Genomic DNA, 20,348 nt, shown 5'->3' on the forward strand with positions numbered 1-20,348 from the left:
TATATGTATTCCCGAAGAAAAAAATTAATGTTTAAATTGATATGATTCCTAAAGTAGCAAGATTATGAAACTGTGAGACTCCAACGTGTTCAGAACCCATACCATCTGTAACTTCCAACTAAAGGACAGATCTTTTACACAGATGCAAAATGTTCTACATAAATGGATAATGTCCATATAGAACACCCAACATTCCTACATTATCCTTTGTCTGAACTTCAACAATATTATGTAATCTGCCTAGCTCCTTCTGCTTTCACACCACTGACTCTGTCACACTGTTCTTCTTTTTTCTTCCTATTACTATTCCAGTCCTCCCTTACATTGGTTCTATAGACTGATATTTTTCTGAATACCTCTAAATTTTATGTGTGTAACTCACTTTTTACATTAGTATTTATTTAATTTGATATTTATTTAAATATTATGTTTTTATTTTGTTCCAGTATCCAAAGCAATATATCAGCAACCTCAAAATTATGTTTATCTTCCTGATAACCTTTTTGTTTGAGGAAACGATGTCTTACCGCTCAGCAAGTGGAAATCTCCATTTTTTTGTGTGCCTTACTGTCACTCAGTACTATTTTTAAAGGCAAATTGTGGCTGTCTCTACATAATTGCACATCATCATGAGAAACATTCATTGTCTTGCTAGTTAGTGATGATTACATGAAGTAGTAGTGGAAGGCTAACTATGTTATGTACTTAATTATGGAGACAGGAAATGGCATATCCCATTTCAATGAAATACTACTGATAAAATTCAGCATATACAGGAGATTAAAAATGAGTATGGCTCTGGCAAGGCTGCATTGGCAAAGCATATACATGAAATTCAGAGATGAATACTGTAACTCCCAATAGCATGTCTGGTCCAAGTTAAAGTCTTTCAGAAGATTTATAACATAGAATGTTAAATTTTGGATGTTCTTTCTGTGGAAAGTTGTTGAGGAAACTTTTGAACACCGGAGTGTTATGGAATTTGGTTTTACTTTGTTGTTTTTGTACCTGTAAGGGAAAATCCACATGAGCAAGATAAGAAGCAGTAGGACACACATAGGTCTCATCATGCTTCCTCTACATATAGAACACAGGAGGAAGAGAATGATGGTCGTGTTATGCAGTACCTGACAGCCACTAACCAGTGGCATGAAGAGTGCAGATGTCAATCAATATCCAGGGCACCTGAGGTGAGGGTATTTGCTCTCATGTCTGATGCAATGATTTAGTATTAAACTGTTCTTTTTATTAAGCAGGAGATATAAAACATAATTTCTGATACCACACATCCAGAGTGTATTTTAAATACAAAAAGTTATTCAAGCAGTAGAGAAACATTTCTCATGTACACCTTCTTCTGGTTTTTTAATACTTTCATCATATTTTGCTGAAATTTTTGATTATTCTTGAGTTGTGTTAGTAATAACATGTAACTCAACAAAATATTACTGTCTAAAATAAGTGTGTAACTGAATATTGTTCATCACCTGAAGTATTGCTTTTGCTTCGCTCAGCCCAGCGACACGGTTCCACTGCACATTAGGATTTCTATGAATGATATCCTTTTCAAGTGTCTCTACAAGATGCTGTTCATACTGGGCAGCCTGGAACACTTTTGGTGGGGTTTCATGAGAATCACTATCTTGTGAAGGTATTGCAGATGGTAATGAAGGCGGTCCCTCATTGCTCCGTCTTACTGGTCCTTGTGTTTTCACGCTCACTGCTGCTCCACGATGTGACCGCTTTGTCAGGCATGGAGTGCGGTCCATTGAATGAGACTTCCTGGATCGGCTACAATGAAAGAAGTCAAAAGTCTTAATGAAAAATTTACTTGGTGAAATTGTAATGACTTATTGTTAAATGTGTAATGAATTTAGATATTCACTAATATAATACTATGACAACTAGCTCGAAACTGAAGTTATGGTATGCATTTTTGTTTATAAGAATTAATTATGGAGCACATTTATGATTCAAACTTTCAGAAAATATTGATGGTACTTCTTTCCTATCTTTCCACATTTTCAGTCATTGCAAAATTTGTGGGAATCAAAATTCAGACACATCTTAACCACATTTTCATTAATGAATAGCTTTTTAAACCATCTTAGAAGAGGTGATATACTGTGTGAGGGTCAATTTAAACATAGGACAATGTAACAAACTCTTAGTCAATGAAGAACCATCAAACACAGTGAAAACATGAAAGCATGTGACAGTATGGCTTCATGAACGGCCAGTAATGGAGGAGATGCATTGCAGTTTAAGAATCACTAAGTAAGAAATGGTGCTGTCCCTTAACTAAAAGTGGCTCATGTCAAAAGTGTGGCTGTGGTGGTATGCTCCTTCAGAACTACTTTTAGTAAAAAAAAAAAATCCAAACTTAGCGACATTAAAACTATATTATAAACTGTACCATACAGATATGAGTTACTGAATATTAATGACAGGATATAACCCTCTATGGTTGTGCTTAACAAGTTTGTAAGCTTCCAATACATTGTAAAATAGTGCTGTGACAATTTGTTGAATCACTTGAGCAATTGCATCTTGGGAATGTGGAAACATTTGTTTCAGCTCTTCATACTTATTATGAATGATCTTACAAAGGGTAAGCTGTGAACTTTTAAGAAATTCTACAAAAAGTGGATAATTTTGAGAAATATCTGGATAAAAAATTACTATGGTAGATATTATTCCAAAACATTGTGATTATTTTTTTTAAGAAATACAAATTTGTTAACTTAGGCATTCACAAGAAAAGTTGTTTTTATATAAAATCAGCCCTACAGAATTTTATGCAAAGAAGAGTAGTGTATTTGCTTGTGTGGCACACAGAGCAGATGGAGAGGGTGGCAACAGTTACTTGAGTGGCTCCTTTAATTATACTGCAGCTGTTTTGTGCTAACAAATAGGTGAGCTACAAGAAACATTTCTCAAAATGGTAAGGTTTTGGCTTTTATCTCCACATTTATTCTGCAGCATTATTTGAAATTGTTTCTGCGATACTGATTTTCTGTATACCTTTTATGTAGCTCTCAGAGATGAGTTGTCCATCAAGACAATGTTAGACAATAAGGAACTGTTTTCTGGACTTCCACAAAAGATAATGGTTATACAGGTCACAAGTATGTCATTATTGTGTATTTCCATGTGTCAGAAAAGTGTATATACACTGCCTGACAAAAATAGTGAAGCACCCAGTTGGGGAGGAGGGAACAAAACGAAACTTCATGGGTTGAGAGGGTATGTGATATTATTTCAGTGATTACAAGATTGGGGCAAATTTACAAAGAAGTTGACAGTAAAGTGGACTCACCTATCAGTATGACATTGCACTCTCTTTTGCCTGGCTTTATTTACTGATACAATTGTCAAGGGTGTCATAAAGCCATTGTACCCTCTCCAATGGCAAGTCATTCCTTGGTATCCTGGATACTGGCACTTTGACAGAGTTGATGTCTCAGCTGGTCCTCAGCATTTTCTATCAACAACAAATCTTGATGTTGCTAGAACAGGAATACCTCAACATCACACAGAGACTTCACAGAGGCACTTTCCATGCGTGGATGAGAATTGTTCCGTTGAAAAGTAGCACCACAATACTGTAGTACGAGTGGTAGTATGCGAGAATGCAGGATGTCTGTTATGTACCATTTTGCCATCACAGTTCTGTAACCAGTACCAGCTACGATGTAAAGTCATACCCGATGGCTCTACACACCATGATGCCAAGACTAATACCACTATGCCTCTTCAAAACATTGGAAGAATGGGACATCTTCCCATGTCACTACCATGCTTGTCGACGATGATCATCTAGCCTAGCGCATAATCATGATTCATGGCAGAATACAATATGACATCTTTCATCAGCAGTCTAGGTTCCATGTTCATGGCACGTCTCCGAACACTGCTGTTTGTGTTGTGGCGTTAATGGGAGCCTACATATGGGAAAGTAGTTCCCTAGTCTGGCTGCTGCTAATCTCTACTGAATGATGCAGGATGATACAGAACATTGCAGGGAATCCATTACTTGTTCTTGTATGGCAGGCACAGATGTGGAGGGGTTACAGTGTGCTTCATGCACTAATGAACTACGGTGGCTGTTCTACCTGTCACAGAGAATTGCAACTATAATCTTTTACACAAACACTGGTGTTTTATATGTTTGACAGCCGACCATGTCTTCTGGGCGCTTCACTGTTTTGTCAGACAGTATATATAACTACTAAGGCTTTTGACTGTGTTGACCACAAAATATTACTGCAGAAGTTGGAACATTATGGAGTAAGGGGAGTAGCTTACAATTGGTTCGCCTCCTACTTTAAGAACAGAAAGCAGAAGGTAATCCTCCGCAATATTGAGAGTGGTAATGATGTTCAGTCCCAATGGGGCACTGTTAAATGGGGCGTTCCCCAAGGGTCGGTGCTGGGGCCACTGCTGTTTCTTATTTATGTAAATGATATGCCTTCTAGTATTACAGGTGATTCAAAAATATTTCTGTTTGCTGATGACACCACCTTGGTAGTGAAGGATCTTGTGTGTAATATTGAAACATTATCAAATAATGTAGTTCATGATATAAGTTCGTGGCTTGTGGAAAATAATTTGATGCTAAATCACAGTAAGACTCAGTTTTTACAGTTTCTAACCCACAATTCAACAAGAACTGACATTTTAATCAGACAGAATGGGCATGTTATAAGCGAGACGGAACAGTTCAAGTTCCTAGGCGTACGGATAGATAGTAAGCTGTTGTGGAAAGCCCATGTTCAGGATCTTGTTCAGAAACTAAATGCCGCTTTATTTACCATTAGAACAGTATCTGAAATAAGTGACATTTCAACACGAAAAGTAGTATACTTCGCATATTTTCATACGCTTATGTCATATGGTATTATTTTTTGGGGTAATTCTTCTGATTCAAAAAGGGTATTTTTGGCTCAAAAACGGGCTATTCGAGCTATGTATGGTGTAAGTTCGAAAACCTCTTGTCGACCCCTATTCAATAGTCTGGGAATTTTGACATTGCCCTCACAGTATGTATTTTCTTTAATGTCGTTTGTTGTTAGCAATATTAGCTTATTCCCAAGAGTTAGCAGCTTTCACTCAGTTAATACTAGGCAGAAATCAAATCTGCATGTGGAATGCACTTCCTTGACTCTTGTGCAGAAAGGAGTGCAGTATTCTGCTGCATCAATTTTCAATATGCTACCACAAGAACTCAAAAATCTTAGCAGTAGCCCAAACACTTTTAAGTCTAAACTGAAGAGTTTCCTCATGGCTCACTCCTTCTATTCTGTCGAGGAGCTCCTGGAAGAGCTAAAAAATTAAGCAAATTCCAGTGTTACATTCTTGGTTTTCTTTATTTAAACTAACGACTTGTCATCTGAATATGTTTCTGATATTTCATTTTATCTGTTTCTACAATCGTGTTATAATTTCATGTATTGACTCGTTCCATGACCATGGAGACTTCTCTTAAATGTGGTCCCACGGAACAATAAATAAATAAATAAATAAATAAATAAAATAAGAAGCCAACATTTAATTCATCTGTAAAATCATTTCTGTAAAAAATAAATAACACTGCATAATATATTATAAAAAACTTGACCAATATGTCTTTTTATCAAATATCAAAATATCTTATATCATACCCTTGTATATTACAAATAGAGCACATACAATATTTTGATTTTATTGATCAATAATTCTGTCCACAAAGAGTTCAGCTCATGGGGAAAGATATCAGCTATCCTCATAAAAGAGCCTTATTGTCACTTTAGAATTCTGTAGATGACATAGAACTAGTAGCAGGCACTCATGTGACCATCCACCATTGACAAATCATTTCAGGCAAGTGATGTCAGTTGTACAAATCACTGCAGTAAGCTAGGTTGAGAAGGAGATGTGACAGAATGGAAAAGGAGATATTGTATTTGGATGTGCATATAACCACACTGTGACTGATGTTGCCCAGTTTGTTAGTGTATCAATGTGGAATGTCGAATGTGTTTACAGGGAATAGTGTACTATTCACAGCCAAGTAACAGCATTTTAACTATGGTCATGATAAGGTCTTAACTAACAGGGATGTCAATGATGATCAGTTTCAAACTTGCCAGGAAATGGCATCAGTGAATGCAGTTTCATCTCAATAAGTTGTGAAGGGAGTGCAATGGACATTTAGCGTAGGGTGGTACCTCACAAAAGGCCATTACTCACAAATGCACATAAATCTACTTAATGAGCCAAACAACACAGAGGAATGGAGGCACATAGTGTGGCCTGATGAGTCATAGTTTTTCCTCTTTTCAAATGATACAAGGTGCTGAGTGCATTGGTGGCTCAATGAGGCATTTAAACTATAATGCACTGAGGGTGTAGGTCAGGATGGAGGTGGTCCTGTGATCTTCGAGGGATGTTTTTTTGTACCATGGCTTGAGCCCATTCATTCAGGCTACGGATGTATATTTCAGCATTCTTGCCAAACAGTTATCTTCCTTTCTTCTATATATTCATGGTGATATGCCATGGACACTACCATCTTTCATGATGGCAGCAGCTATGTTCACAGGTCTGCAAGCATATGTTCCTGGTTTGATGAACATTCAGGGACCCTATCAAACCTCAGCTTATAACAGACCAGAAAAGTTCAAACCAAAACTACCATATCACACAAGTATACCACACTGATTGAAAGAAACTGGAAAATTAATAGGTACATCTTTCTACCAAATTCTGTGACAAGGATCATTTTTCCACACAAGTGACAATATGTCATTTGCCACCCCCCCCCCCCTCCCATTTTTCCACACAAGAAACATTTCATGCCCCCTTTCCCTTCTACTTCCCTTGCACGTACATTACCTGCCAAGCTGCAATTCCTTGGGCTCTTCATGAGACCTGTCAAAATAAACCTAAATCTACTGAACATGGAAATGGATTGGTTTTACTACTATTTATGATACACTCTGTGTCAAATTTTTCACAAGAGGCATCTCTAGTGTGCCTCAGCCTGGTGCCCCAAGTGGCCCTTGGACCTTAAACAGGGCCCTCCTGTGGCAACGTAGAGATTATGACTCAGAAACATCCAGACGTGACAGAAATCTATGTAATGGGGAGAGTAAATGATTTTGAATAAACTTACAAAGTTTGTGGAAGTGACCTGGTATGATAAGATATCAGTAGTATGAAAAAGGCAACACCAAGTGCTAGTACTGAACTAAGTGTTATTAGTGTTCTATGCCCCACAGAAAATTGGATATAGGTAGATGAGTTAGTTTCAATTTCTACATGAGGCTACATACTGTCAGATTATTTGTGTAAAAGCAGTTATGAGACTAAAAAAGAGTAGAAATGCAAAGCTATTATAAAATTCTTTATACACAGAGATATATGCAAATACAGTTGTTGCTTACGTCTATAGCTATGAAAGAAATCAACACTTCTATGTGGGAAGTTCAACACTGATTTGTATTGGAACTAGCAGTAATGGAGTAAGGTGGAACTATTGACTTGTTCTTATACCATTCCTGATAGTAATATACACATAGGGGACAATTTCACAAAATAGTTAATTTTGTATTCAGGTTGTATTTTATCAGAATTAATTGTTCAAAATATTGTTGCAGAAGAAGCTGAGTAGTGCAGCCGCTGTAGTGTAGTGGTTATGATACTAGACTGTTGCATTGAGGGTCGTGAGTTCAAAACTCACCTGAACTGAAACATTGCTATTCTAGAAGTATCCACAAACGGCAAGAATCATTGTACCGGAATGTTCTGTAACAGTATATATACTGTATGTGTTCCGGCTGGAGGCAGTTCACTCCGCGCTCTTGTATGTGCAAGTGCTGAATAAACCTTCGTTAAGTAAAGTTAGTGTTCGTCATTCATCTCCTAACACCTTCCTCTGCGTGACATTACTCTGGTGGAGGCGCTGGGTATTGGAACTTGTGATACCACACATTGTCGACAACACAGTGGCTCCCATCAGGCCACTCCAGAGCCGCCATTTACGTGGCGAGAAACCCGAGTTTGAGGCATATTCTATAGATCCCAATCTATCAGAGACAGAAGAAGAAGATGACGTCACGATAACAGCAACTGTGTGCCATCACATGAGACATCCTTCCGGGTTCTCTGGTGACGATGGTCAAGATCCAAACAAGTGGCTGAAGGTATACGAGCTTATAGTAAAATTTAACAAATGGGATGACACCGTGTGTTTGGCTAACATATTTTTCTACTTGGAGGGCACTGCCAAGCAATGGTATGAGAACAACGAGGAGAAGTTCACAAGCTGGGAAGTATTCCAGGCGGAACTGCGCGAGTATTTTGGCGACACACAACGACAGAAGTGCAAGGCTGAAGATAAATTAAAGTGCAGGGCACAGCGTCCAGGAGAAACTACAGCATCCTACATTCAAGACATCTTGGAGCTGTGTAAAATAGTGGATCCCCAAATGAAGGAGGAAGATAAGGTTGCACATCTCATGAAGGGTGTCGCTGAGGACATGTATCAAGCCCTACTCCTGAAGGAGGTTTCGACAGCAGACGACTTCATAAAATGGTGCTAGTATATCGAGACAATGGATGAAAAAAGAATTACACGCAAGAAGTTTGAACGGCTTCCAAGCGTCGTATAGATGTCTGTGATGGAGGAAGAAACTGATTTCACAAGTGTTCGTTGTCGGATAGTGAGAGAGGAAGTTCATAAGGCACTTGGATTGCACGTCGAGCAAAAAACCGAGACGGTTCAAGAGGTCATAAGGGAGGAAGTGGAACGGACATTGAACCCAATCTCTCGTCCTTCATTTCTCTTTAAAACAATAAAAAAGTCGAGACCCAGGCGAAGTTACGTTTCTACAATGCCGCATGAGGAACCTGTTTAGGAACCAAGGAAGACTGATGTCTGGAGGACCCAGGGTAACCAACCAGTATGTTTCCACTGCGGACGACCGGGACATGTGATGCGTTATTGTCGAGAAAGGATATTTGATGGAGCCCGCGCCAAAAGACAGCAGAACGATCTTAGCCGTCGCCAACTCCGGGACGACGAAGATGAACAAGAAGAGGTGGCGCCAGACGACGTAGGTCACCATCGCCGCAAGCTAGCCGCTGGAGAGGACGCTCCCCAGGTCCACATCGCCGTTTAGAAGCTGCAGCCGATCACCTAGCCGCCGCCACCTGGAAAACTAAAGAGTGCGACCTTCCTTGGAGGTGAGACTGTCGAAGAGAAAAATCCTCCGCCGTCGATCACTACGAAAATGATAGGAAACTACGTCGATGTCCTCATGGATGGCCAACCAGCCCAAGCTCTTGTGGACTCTGGAGCATCATAATAGTCATTTCGGAGAAGTACCATCGCCAGTTGCAGAAAACCGTATTCGTCGACAGCAAAACATCTCTGCTGAAGGAGGCTAATGGGAAATATGTAAAACCTACAGGAAGATGTGTCATTCATGTGGGTATAAGTGGCCATACACAGCTGTTAGAATTCATCGTCTTCCAAGAGTGTAATCATGACGTCATTCTCAGATGGGACTTTTTGATAGCTTCTCAAGCAATTATAGATTGTGGTCGCTCCAAGATTATGGTAGATGAGATGAGGTACTCTGGACAGGAAGATGCGCATCCGAGTGTGTGGAGACTATGTGTGCTGGATGAAGTGATCATTCCTACAGTCAGCACTAGAAAGGTAGCTGTCATGTGTCATGCCATGCATCAACCAATGGATCTTGGGTGGAATGTAAGAGAAGCAAACCACTGGAGAATAACTTGGTCATCCCAGCCTCTGGCATCTCGTTTAAGAACGGATTCGGTGAATTGTGGATAGTTAAGTGTCGCCGAGAACCGCAGATCCTTCCAAGATGCATGTGCGTAGTAAATGCTGAGCTGTTAATTGCAGAACAGCTGAGCGTCATAGAAACTTCCCAGGCCGGGTCTGTGGGCGAAATTAGCGCTACTTTCGCGCTACCACTACGAGACAAAATCTTCTAGCTCGACTATCACCAGATCTCACTAAGGAACAACAGAAGAAGCTAACTGCCATTCTTCAAGAGTTCTCTGAATGCTTCAATCCACAGGTGAAGAGCAAATTAGGCAAATCGTCAGTGAAGCACTGAATTAGCACTGGAGACCATCAACCAATAAGCCAGAGAGCATAACGTGTGTCAGCAACGGAACGTCGAATAATTTGCGACGAAGTAGAGAAAATGATGAAGAATGACATCATTCAGCCTTCGCAGAGCCTATGGTCGTGACCAGTGGTTCCTGTCAGGAAGACAGATAGCAGTTGGCGCTTTTGTGTTCATTACAGGAAGCTTAATAAGATAACTACAAAGGACCTTTACCCTCTTCCATGAATTGATGATACACCAGATTGTCTGAAAGGGGCTAAGTTTTTCTCAACCATGGACATGTACTCGGGATACTGGCAAATCGAAGTAGATGAGGCTGATCGTGAGAAAACTGCATTCATCACCCCTGAGGGCCTGTATGAATTTAAGGTAATACCGTTTGGTCTGTGTAATGCACCAGCAACTTTGGAACGAATGATGGATAATCTTCTAAGGCACCTGACGTGGACGATGTGTCTTTGTGAATTAGGTGACATTATAGTGTTCTCAGAGACATTTGATGAATTCATAAAAAGACTGAGGGCCGTTCTTAAGTGCCTCCAACAAGCCAGACCGTACCAACAAGCCGAACTGAAACTTAATGCAAGAGAGTGTCCCTTGGAGCAAAAGAAATCTAAATGGTTGGACACCTTGTGTCAAACGAAGGTGTACGGCCAGACCCAGAAAAGGTGAGAGCTATGACGGAATTTCCTATCCCTAAAAGTATTAGAAATGTGAGAAGCTTCCTAAGATTGTGTTCTTATTACCGTCGTTTTACCAAAGACTTTTGTATCAAAGCCAGGCCACACCAAGACTTGTTAAAAGCCGATGCTAAATTTATCTGGGGTGGTGCTCAACAAGATTCTTTCGATTTGCTGCAGAAAGCTCTGACGACTGACCCTGTACTTGATCTGTATGATGAGAGAGTACCTACAAAACTACACACAGATGCCAGTGGGTATGGGATCCGTGCTGTTGTAGTGCAGATTTCGGATGGAAAAGAGAAGGTTATAGCCTATGCGTCTAGGACACTTAAAAAAGCCGAGAGAAACTACTCAACTACAGAAAGAGAATATCTTGCTGTGATTTGGGCCATGTGCAAATTTCGACAGTATCTCTACGGAAGGCCATTCACAATTGTTACAGACCATCATTCACTTTGTTGGTTGACAGATCTTAAGGATCCAACAGGACGACTCGCCAGGTGGGCACTACGACTTCAAGAATATGACATTACCATAATGTGCAAAAGTGGGATAAAACACCAATATGCCGACTGTCTCTCAAGAAGCCCTGTGCCAGACCATCAAGACTTTGATGAAGATAATGACTGTCTCGCTGCACTCTAGGATCTCTCTGCTGAGCAGAAGAAGGACGCCAAGATATCTCAAATTATGCTTCCTTAAATCTGTCAGAGGATGTGAAAGGACAATTTAAGGTAGTTAAAGGATTACTTTGCAAGAAAAACTTTGATCCGTTTTTGAAAGAGGTGGCTACGAGTGATTCCTAAACACATGCGCTTAGATGTTCTACGAAATTCCATGACACTCTTGAGGCCGGACATTTAGGATTTATTAAGACATACGATAGGATCCGCAAGAGACTTTTCTGGCTGGGTTTATTTAGGAGTGTCCGTCACTATGTGTCGCACTGTAGCGAGTGCCAGAGGAGAAAGGCAGTTCCTCAGAAACCACCTGGCCGACTCACGCCAATTGCACCAGCCGAAACGCCTTTCCATCGTATTGGGCTTGACCTCCTCGGACGGACGGCAGGAGTAGCCGAGCGGTTCTAGGCGCTACAGTCTGGAGCCGCGCGACCGCTGCGGTCGCAGGTTCGAATCCTGCCTCGGGCATGGATGTGTGTGTTGTCCTTAGGTTAGTTAGGTTTAAGTAGTTCTAAGTTCTAAGGGACTGATGACCTCAGCAGTTAAGTCCCATAGTGCTCAGAGCCATTTGAACCTCCTCGGACGATTTCCAACGTCTGCTTGTGACAATAGATGGATTGTTGTTTGCACTGATTGTCTGACGCACTATGCCATTACAAAAGCCGTGAAAACAGCCGAAGCATTCAAGGTAGCCAAATTCATCGTAGAAGACATTGTATTGAAACACCGTGCCCCAAGGTCGTTAATTACGTATCGAGGGAAAGTTTTTCAATCGAATCTTGTGACAGAGATAAACTGTCGGTGCATTACCCATCACATGACGACTGCCTACCATCCGCAAACTAACGGGCTTACTGAACGCCTTAATAAGACCTTGGCCAACATGCTATCAATGTTCGTCAATGTTGAGCAGAGCAACTGGGATTAGGTGCTACTTTTCGTGACGTTTACCTACAACACCGCCAAACAAGACACCACAGGATTTACGCCATTTTTCCTGGTGCATGGGCGTGAGGCGACTACGACGATCGACACTGTGTTTCCGTTACATCCTGATGACGTGGAAGACGTCTACACCGGCCAGATAATAAACAGAGCTGAGGAAGCTTGGCAGTTAGCTAGACTCCGTACGTTGCAGGCTCAAGAAAACGATCGCCGAAGGTATGACACAAGCCACCGCCCTGTTGTCTTTCAGTCTGGTGACCTCGTCTGGATCTTCACTCCTGTTCGGAAGGTTGGTCACTCTGAGAAACTCCTCAGGCGCTACTTTGGCCCTTATAAGGTTGTAAGACTGTTGTCTGATGTTACGAAGTTGAAGACTTCAAACCTGACACAAGACGACGAAAGATCAGAGCTACGGTCCACGCCCTTCGAATGAAGCCCTATAAGGCTCCTGCAACCCAGGGTACAGTCGAAGCTCCAGCGACAGGCAACAAGTGGAAAGGTAACAAAGATCGTAGCGGCAAGGGAAGTTATAAGAAGATCACCACCAGGGTGAACATCAGTCATCGAGAGTCAGAGTATGCAAGACCGATGACTCATTCCTGGACTAGGAGGATGTAACAGCAAGACGCTGTTCTCTTAAGGAGGGAGCAATCTCGCAGAAGAAGCCGAGTAGCGCAGTCGCTGTAGTGCAGTGGTTATGATACTAGATTGTTGCATGGAGGGTCGTGAGTTCAAAACTCACCTGAACTGAAACATTGCCATTCTAGAAGTATCCACAAATGGCAAGAATCATTATACTGGAATGTTCTGTAGCTGTATATATACCGTAAGTGTTCTGGCCAGAGGCACATCGCTCTGCGTTCTTGTATGTGCAAGTGCTGAATAAACTTTCGTTAAGTAAAGCTAGTGTTCGTCATTCATCTACTTACACCTTCCTTCAAGTGACAATATAGTTTCTAAGTCACTAACAATGATACTTATATTAAATAACCTGGAAATAAAATTTCAAGAACTTGTAGAGATGGAACTTATAAAGTGAACTAATAACTGATTTTGACTGACAGATTATTATTCAGTTTAAAGCTTTCACCCTCCCCTTTTTAGAGAACATCTTTATTTCTTCTAAAATACCATACTTCCCCAAATATTTGTAATTAAAATTCTTATTTGATTTCTGATTTTTAATCAGTGGCTGTTTTCAAAATTCAGTTCCACAATTTTGTAGCTCTGATTTGTCTGAGTTCAAAAATGCCCCTCTCACTAGCAAAACTTGTTAATTTACTATTTATTCTATCTACAAAATTTGAAATTTTAGCCATTTTTTTCCCAGGATTTGCAGATCCCGATGAGTATATGTATGGTATTTACAACATAATTCTTATAATATTGTCATTTTCCTTGATAAAAAACACATAGTTAATGACACTTCTTTGTCTGATCGTAATTTTGTGTCCACAAATTTTGCTAGTTTCCCTCTATAAAGTAAAATATAACAATAAATTTTGAATTTTATTAATACACACTTCTGTAACTCACTGTGCAGAACAGTGTTCCAGTTACTCGTTGTCTAACCACCAGACACTTACATGTAAATATCTTTGTGAACTTCTTTTAGGTGACCAGTCCAGGTTAACATCTTATGGTCACGCTCAATTAAAATATACTATTGGTCAACTAAATGATTCCATCCAAATGTACTCTTATGATGTGATTCACTCTGTAGTTAGTTATTATTTTACAAACATAATATAAACTGTTCATATGAACACCTACTGTGTGCAGTTTTTGTATGACAGGATATCAAATTTTCAAATCCCCCCATATGCGAACAAGCAGTTTGTCATCCTTTGCTAGCTTTTTAAATAATTTACTATGTGTGGCTTTGTCTGATGCATTTGTCAAACATTTAGAGTGTTTGATGTGTTTGAGAGAAGTTTTGATTTTTGGTGTTGATGTTTCATTGTGCAGATTTAGCAAAAAAGAGATTATTACAATACATCTCACTATCATGAGTTTTTGCAACTGTGGAAACTATGATCAAGGATAAAGACAAAACAGTACCGGCAATTACCAAAAGGGTAGACGTCTTGCCTCTTTCCCAGCCATATATGGTATTATGGTGGAAGAGTTAAAAAAAAAGCAATATTTTATGCACAACACACAAGAAGGAGTGCAATAAAATAAAAAAAATATCAAAATTCACATCTTCTTCCAAACACAATGTATATGTTTCCACAGTGTGATATTTTAATAAACTGTTGTTAGGCAACAAACTAGATGAAAATAAATTTTTGCATACTTGTGTCTTCTTTTTCAGTGTGAGGGCCAAGTAAAAAAATGAAAAAAAATTCCTTTAGCAGAGTTTCATAGCTATATGTCTCTCAGTTTTAACTATTTCCTGGACTAGCATCTCGTTTTCTTTTTCTTTTTTATACACAGTGTTAAAGCCAATGCAAGGAATGCTTTGTTTGCATTGGTTGCCATTCCCTCTAGAGTCAAAATACTTTGTAACATGCTATGCAACACACCTGCATCCATCATTGCCAAAGCAGTATGCACACATGCTCTTAGTTTGTATCCATCCATTGGTGGAATACTATAAACTTGTTCCTTTAGGTGTCCCCACAAATAAAAAGCTAGTGGAATAAGGTCCGGGGAACATGGAGGTCAGAATATTTGACCTCAGTGACAAATCTATTTCCATGAAAACGCCTAATTTAAATAGTTACACACATTCATTCTGAACCGTGGCTGTGCACCATCACGTTGAGACCATAGCTTTCGCCGAACACTAAGTGGGATGTTTTCCAATGAGCCAGGCAAAGTGCTGTAAAGAAACATACAATACAGGAGCACATTCAAATTTTCCAGTAATATGTAGGGGCCCAAAAGCACTCCTTCCATGATTCCAGGCCACAGATTTATGGCAAAGCGTGCCTACAAGTCATGCTTATGTGTGACATGTCGGTTGTGTTGTGACCAATAATGTCTGTTGTGGAGGTTAAAAATATCTTTGCGAGTGAAGCTAGATTTGTCTGTCCATATCACACTCTTCATAAAATGTTCATTATCTTCCACTTTTTGCAAAAGCCATTCACAAAACTGCATTCGTTGAATGAGGTCTTCTGGCCACTGGTGTTGAGTAAATGTGTAATGATACAGGTGCAATTCTTCACTAAGCAACGCTTTAACAACCAATTTTTGAAATATCTGAACTGCCTTGCAATATCATGGGTATTTCACTGAGGTGAATGGTGAATGGTATCAAGAATTGCATCCTGTGTTTGTGGAGCATGTCTAGTCCTTGAATGACACGTGTCCATTACTTGTGGACAAAGACTACTGCTTCCCTGATGACATTGCTCCAGGAGACAAAAACATTCTTATCAGGATGTCACATTTGAGGGTACTGTGCAGTATATGTACGAGCAGCAATAGCAGCTTGGTTATCGAATTCACCCAGTATCAAAAGCATAGTGATGTATTCATTGTTTGTCTACTCCATCTGGAAGTCACCCTACATGAACTGGACAGGACTAGTTATGGTTGTGCACAGCCCAGTTAGTGGACACATAGAACAATGTTCTGATTATTAATGATAAGAAATGATAAATAGTAGGGAAGAAACATCTAAAAAATAAAAACGTAAACTGATGAGGATTAGAACCATAAATGTGGTTTTGATGTCCCTTCAGTCCACTCAGTGACTTCCTATGTCTGGTACAGTAGTGCAGGGTGATACACGTTCCTCTGCACATTCCAATGAACTGCGTGCCAAGGAAGAACAAACTGCATGTAGGGGTATATGTGGTTCCCGAGAATAGATGGATAACTGTGTTAATCCACTGTGTCTTCCGACATGACAAGAAAACCCAGGGAAGCCACGAAGACATTCCTCAGACCTTCACATTCCCTTCTCTATCCTGGACCCGCCTGACGATTGTTGCAGGGTGTTTGCTTTCAGAAGTTTGACATAATGGAGCGTAAAACTGATTTATCTGAAAAGACCTTCTGTCACCACTTAGTGGATGTCCAGTGGTGCTATTGGCAAGCAAATTCCAGCCTTCGTCGCTGACGAACAGCAGTCCACATGGGTGCACCTACATCTGCATCTACATGGTTATGGTTCAAATAACACTTAAGGTTGTGGCAGAAGATTAATCAAACAAAGTGCACTCTAATTCTCTATTACTCCACTCTAGAACAGCACGCATAAAAAATGAACACCTATGCATGAACCATGCACCTGCTGCAGAGACCCATATGCAGCTACATGCACTAAATGGCCATGAGGAGATACTGTTAATAGTCCCTTGGTTCATCTTGTCAATTGCTCAACAGTTTTACATCTATTAGTCTGTACACATCTCTGCAGGCATCGTTCAGCCCTGTCATCTATAGTGCATGATGCACCACAGTTGCACCACAGATTTATAACCACTTAGCATCAGTTTTGGATATTGCAATTTTGCCATGCATGGTATGCTTTAACCATGGTGGCACGTGAACAGTTTACAAACATAGCCATTTCGGAAATGCTTCCACTCTTTTAAAATTTTAGAAAGCATTTTTGACTGGAGCACAGTGATTGGTATAAAATGTTAAAAATCAGTAGAAAACAGTCTCGATCACATTTTCAGACTTTTTATTTCTTGACAACCCCTTTTAGCCCTTTCCTCGGACCATCAGGCTCAAATCCCTGTAATACAGTAATGATACATATTCAGTATAGGGGGATGAAAATATGGCTAACGACGTCTAAAATATAAGCTACAAAGTATGATGTTATGCCCAGTACGTGTGGCGGCAGACAGAATGAGATACTTTGAAGTACAGTTGTTACTACTGAATAAGGCCTGAAAGCAAGTGATCGGGCCCTTTTAGACATTAGATAAATCACACCATTTCTGCACTGACAAAGATTGCGCTGTTCCTGCATACCCCGACACACATTATACTCTACACTGCTAATGCTGCCACCTGCTGTCTGTAAGTGGCTATAGCACTTTGATGTCGAACGTAGGTAATGGTTACATTAGTGTGACTGGGTCATGTACACTGATCCAGCCACAACATTATGACCACCTACCTAACAGCTGGTACGTCCACATTTGGCATGGATAGAGTGGCAACGTTTCACGGTACTGAAGCAATAAAGCCTTGGCAAGGCGCTGGAGGGAGCTGGCACCACATCCGCCCACATGTCACCTAATTCCCATAAACTCCAAGGATGGGGCTGACAAGCTCTGACTCCACATTCAATCACATCCCAGAAGTGTTCGATCGGGTTCAGATATGGTGAATTGAGGGCCAGCACATCAATTGGAACTAGGCACTGTATTGAACCACTCCATCACATTCCTGGCCTTGTGACATGGCGCATTATCTTGTTGAAATATGCCACTGTTGTCAGGAAACATGATCGTCATGAAGCGGTGTAAGATCCTGCTTGGCAATCATGGTGCCTTGCACGAGCTCCACTGGATCAATGAAAGCCCACGTGAATGTTCTCCTAAGCATACTGGAGCTGCCACCAGATTGTCTCCGTCCCACAGTACAGGTATCAAGGAAATGTTCCTCTGGAAGGTGACGGATTCGTGCCCTCCCATCAGCATTGGGGTTCATCGGACCGTGCAGAGCATTACCACTGTGTCATTGTCCAGTGCTGATGATCACGTGCCCATTTCAGTCGTAGTCGCTAAACTCGTGGTTAATATTTCAACACGAAAAGTAGTATACTTCGCATATTTTCATACGCTTATGTCATATGGTATTATTTTTTGGGGTAATTCTTCTGATTCAAAAAGGGTATTTTTGGCTCAAAAACGGGCTGTTCGAGCTATGTATGGTGTAAGTTCGAAAACCTCTTGTCGACCCCTATTCAATAGTCTGGGAATTTTGACATTGCCCTCACAGTATGTATTTTCTTTAATGTCTTTTGTTGTTAGCAATATTATCTTATTCCCAAGAGTTAGCAGCTTTCACTCAGTTAATACTAGGCAGAAATCAAATCTGCATGTGGAATGCACTTCCTTGACTCTTGTGCAGAAAGGAGTGCAGTATTCTGCTGCATCCATTTTCAATAAGCTACCACAAGAATTCAAAAATTTTAGCAGTAGCCCAAACACTTTTAAGTCTAAACTAAAGAGTTTCCTCATGGCTCACTCCTTCTATTCTGTCGAGGAGCTCCTGGAAGAGCTAAAAAATTAAGCAAATTCCAGTGTTACATTGTTGATTTTCTTTATTTAAACTAACGACTTGTCGCCTGAATATGTTTCTTATACTTCATTTTATCTGTTTCTACAATCGTGTTATAATTTCATGTATTGACTCGTTCCATGACCATGGAGACTTCTCCTAAATGTGGTCCCACGGAACAGTAAATAAATAAAAAAAAAAAAAACATTGGCAGATGCATGGGTCATTGGCTGAGGAAGCCCATCGTTAGAAGTATTTGGTGCATTATTTGTTTAGACTCACTTGTACTGTGCCCAGCATTAATGTCTGATGTTATTTCCACCACATTTCACTGCCTGTTCTGTTTTACCAGTCTGCAACATCCGATATTCGTACTGAAGGGTGGCTGCCCAACCCCACGATGTCTCGAAGTGGTTTCAGTTTTTCGACATCTATAATGAAGGTTGGCCACCCAGCCCCATGATGTTTGGAAGTGGTTTCACGTTGGTTCCGCCATGTGTTGAAAACACTCACGATAGCACTCGCCGAACACTCGACAAGTAGTGCAGTTTCCAAAATGCTCAAGCTGAGCCTCCAGGGCATCCCCATTCTACACACGGACAACACATTCACTGATACTGCATGCACCATGCGTGTGTCTGACTAGCAGTCACTCCTTGTTAGATAATGCTGCTATCGTCTGGATGGGTTTATATCAGTAGTAGGTTGATGGTCATAATGTTGTGGCTGATCAGTGTATATACACTAGTCCTTTCCCCCACCTTCGCTCATGTATACATATTCAGCACATTTCTTCCTCTCCACTCTCTGTGTCCATCCCATTCTATGTAAACACAAACTCTCTCTCACTTCCTTTCTGTCTGTCTCTCTCTGTCTCTATCTCATACACACACACACACACACACACACATACAAGCACAGTGCTTCATTTGTGACAGTGCGATTCAGTACCCAATACCGGTACCTCTGACAAAAGAAAGCTTAAAATAACGTTTTGGGATGTCTAAATTAAAAAAAAAAAGAAAAATCACCCCCTAGAGTGCCACAGTACCAGAACGTTTTTTTCGTTTTTGTTTTTGCAAATAAAGCAGTATGTAAGTTGCATTTTTGTTCTTGCACCAACAGAAGACCACTACGCTCCAAGCCAGGCATCGTGGTGCAGCCTGATGTGCTTGTGGTCGCCACCGCCAGACACACTCACTACAGGCAGGAAGCACAGGAACTTGGTGACGCAGCAACAGCTGTATAGCAGCAGAACGCACAGCAGCTGGAGACCATCGCCTCTGGGAAGATGCTGTCACATTCTCCATGTCACACACTAATGATTGAAATCAAACCTCAATAAAGAGGTCATTGTATCCATCACTTTACCTTCTTCAGCTGCACAACATTCTCCCTCAGCAGCGAATCCTAGCCCCCACTAAGCTATCAGAGCCGTCATGTTATAACTTATGTTAGGGGGACTGCTGGGGATGGACATAAAGAAGAAGATGAACAGCCACACGACAGCAGCCATAACCTCGGATCTTCTGCAGCACGGACATCCTATGCAACAACATAATTTTTGTTAGAGCCTGTATGGTTGTTTTCCTATCCTCTCTCAGTAGGCAACATGGTGGAGCAAATTTCGGCTCAGGGCGCTTATTTAGCAGTTAATAAACCAAGTAGCTCAGCTACTAAGTGAATCAGGGCAA

The 20,348-nt window shown here is 40.7% G+C and overlaps 1 protein-coding gene across 1 annotated transcript in view; it reads right to left on the bottom strand.

Annotated features, from left to right (window-relative positions):
• Positions 1-14,092, bottom strand: part of LOC126470863 (katanin p60 ATPase-containing subunit A1-like) — a 62,084-nt gene extending 47,992 nt beyond the window's left edge. Inside the window, exons 1-8 of the mRNA XM_050098879.1 lie at positions 14,043-14,092; positions 13,881-13,931; positions 13,386-13,447; positions 7,428-7,435; positions 7,157-7,308; positions 6,877-6,932; positions 2,435-2,666; positions 1,488-1,791 (exon numbers count right to left, since the gene is read on the bottom strand). Coding sequence (XP_049954836.1) covers positions 1,488-1,791; positions 2,435-2,666; positions 6,877-6,932; positions 7,157-7,308; positions 7,428-7,435; positions 13,386-13,447; positions 13,881-13,931; positions 14,043-14,092 — 915 coding nt within the window. The remainder of the gene's footprint in view (positions 1-1,487; positions 1,792-2,434; positions 2,667-6,876; positions 6,933-7,156; positions 7,309-7,427; positions 7,436-13,385; positions 13,448-13,880; positions 13,932-14,042) is intronic.
• Between the last annotated feature and the right edge of the window lie 6,256 nt (positions 14,093-20,348).

The sequence above is a fragment of the Schistocerca serialis genome, chromosome 3, assembly GCF_023864345.2.
Source record: "Schistocerca serialis cubense isolate TAMUIC-IGC-003099 chromosome 3, iqSchSeri2.2, whole genome shotgun sequence".
Taxonomy (NCBI): Eukaryota; Metazoa; Arthropoda; class Insecta; order Orthoptera; family Acrididae; genus Schistocerca; species Schistocerca serialis.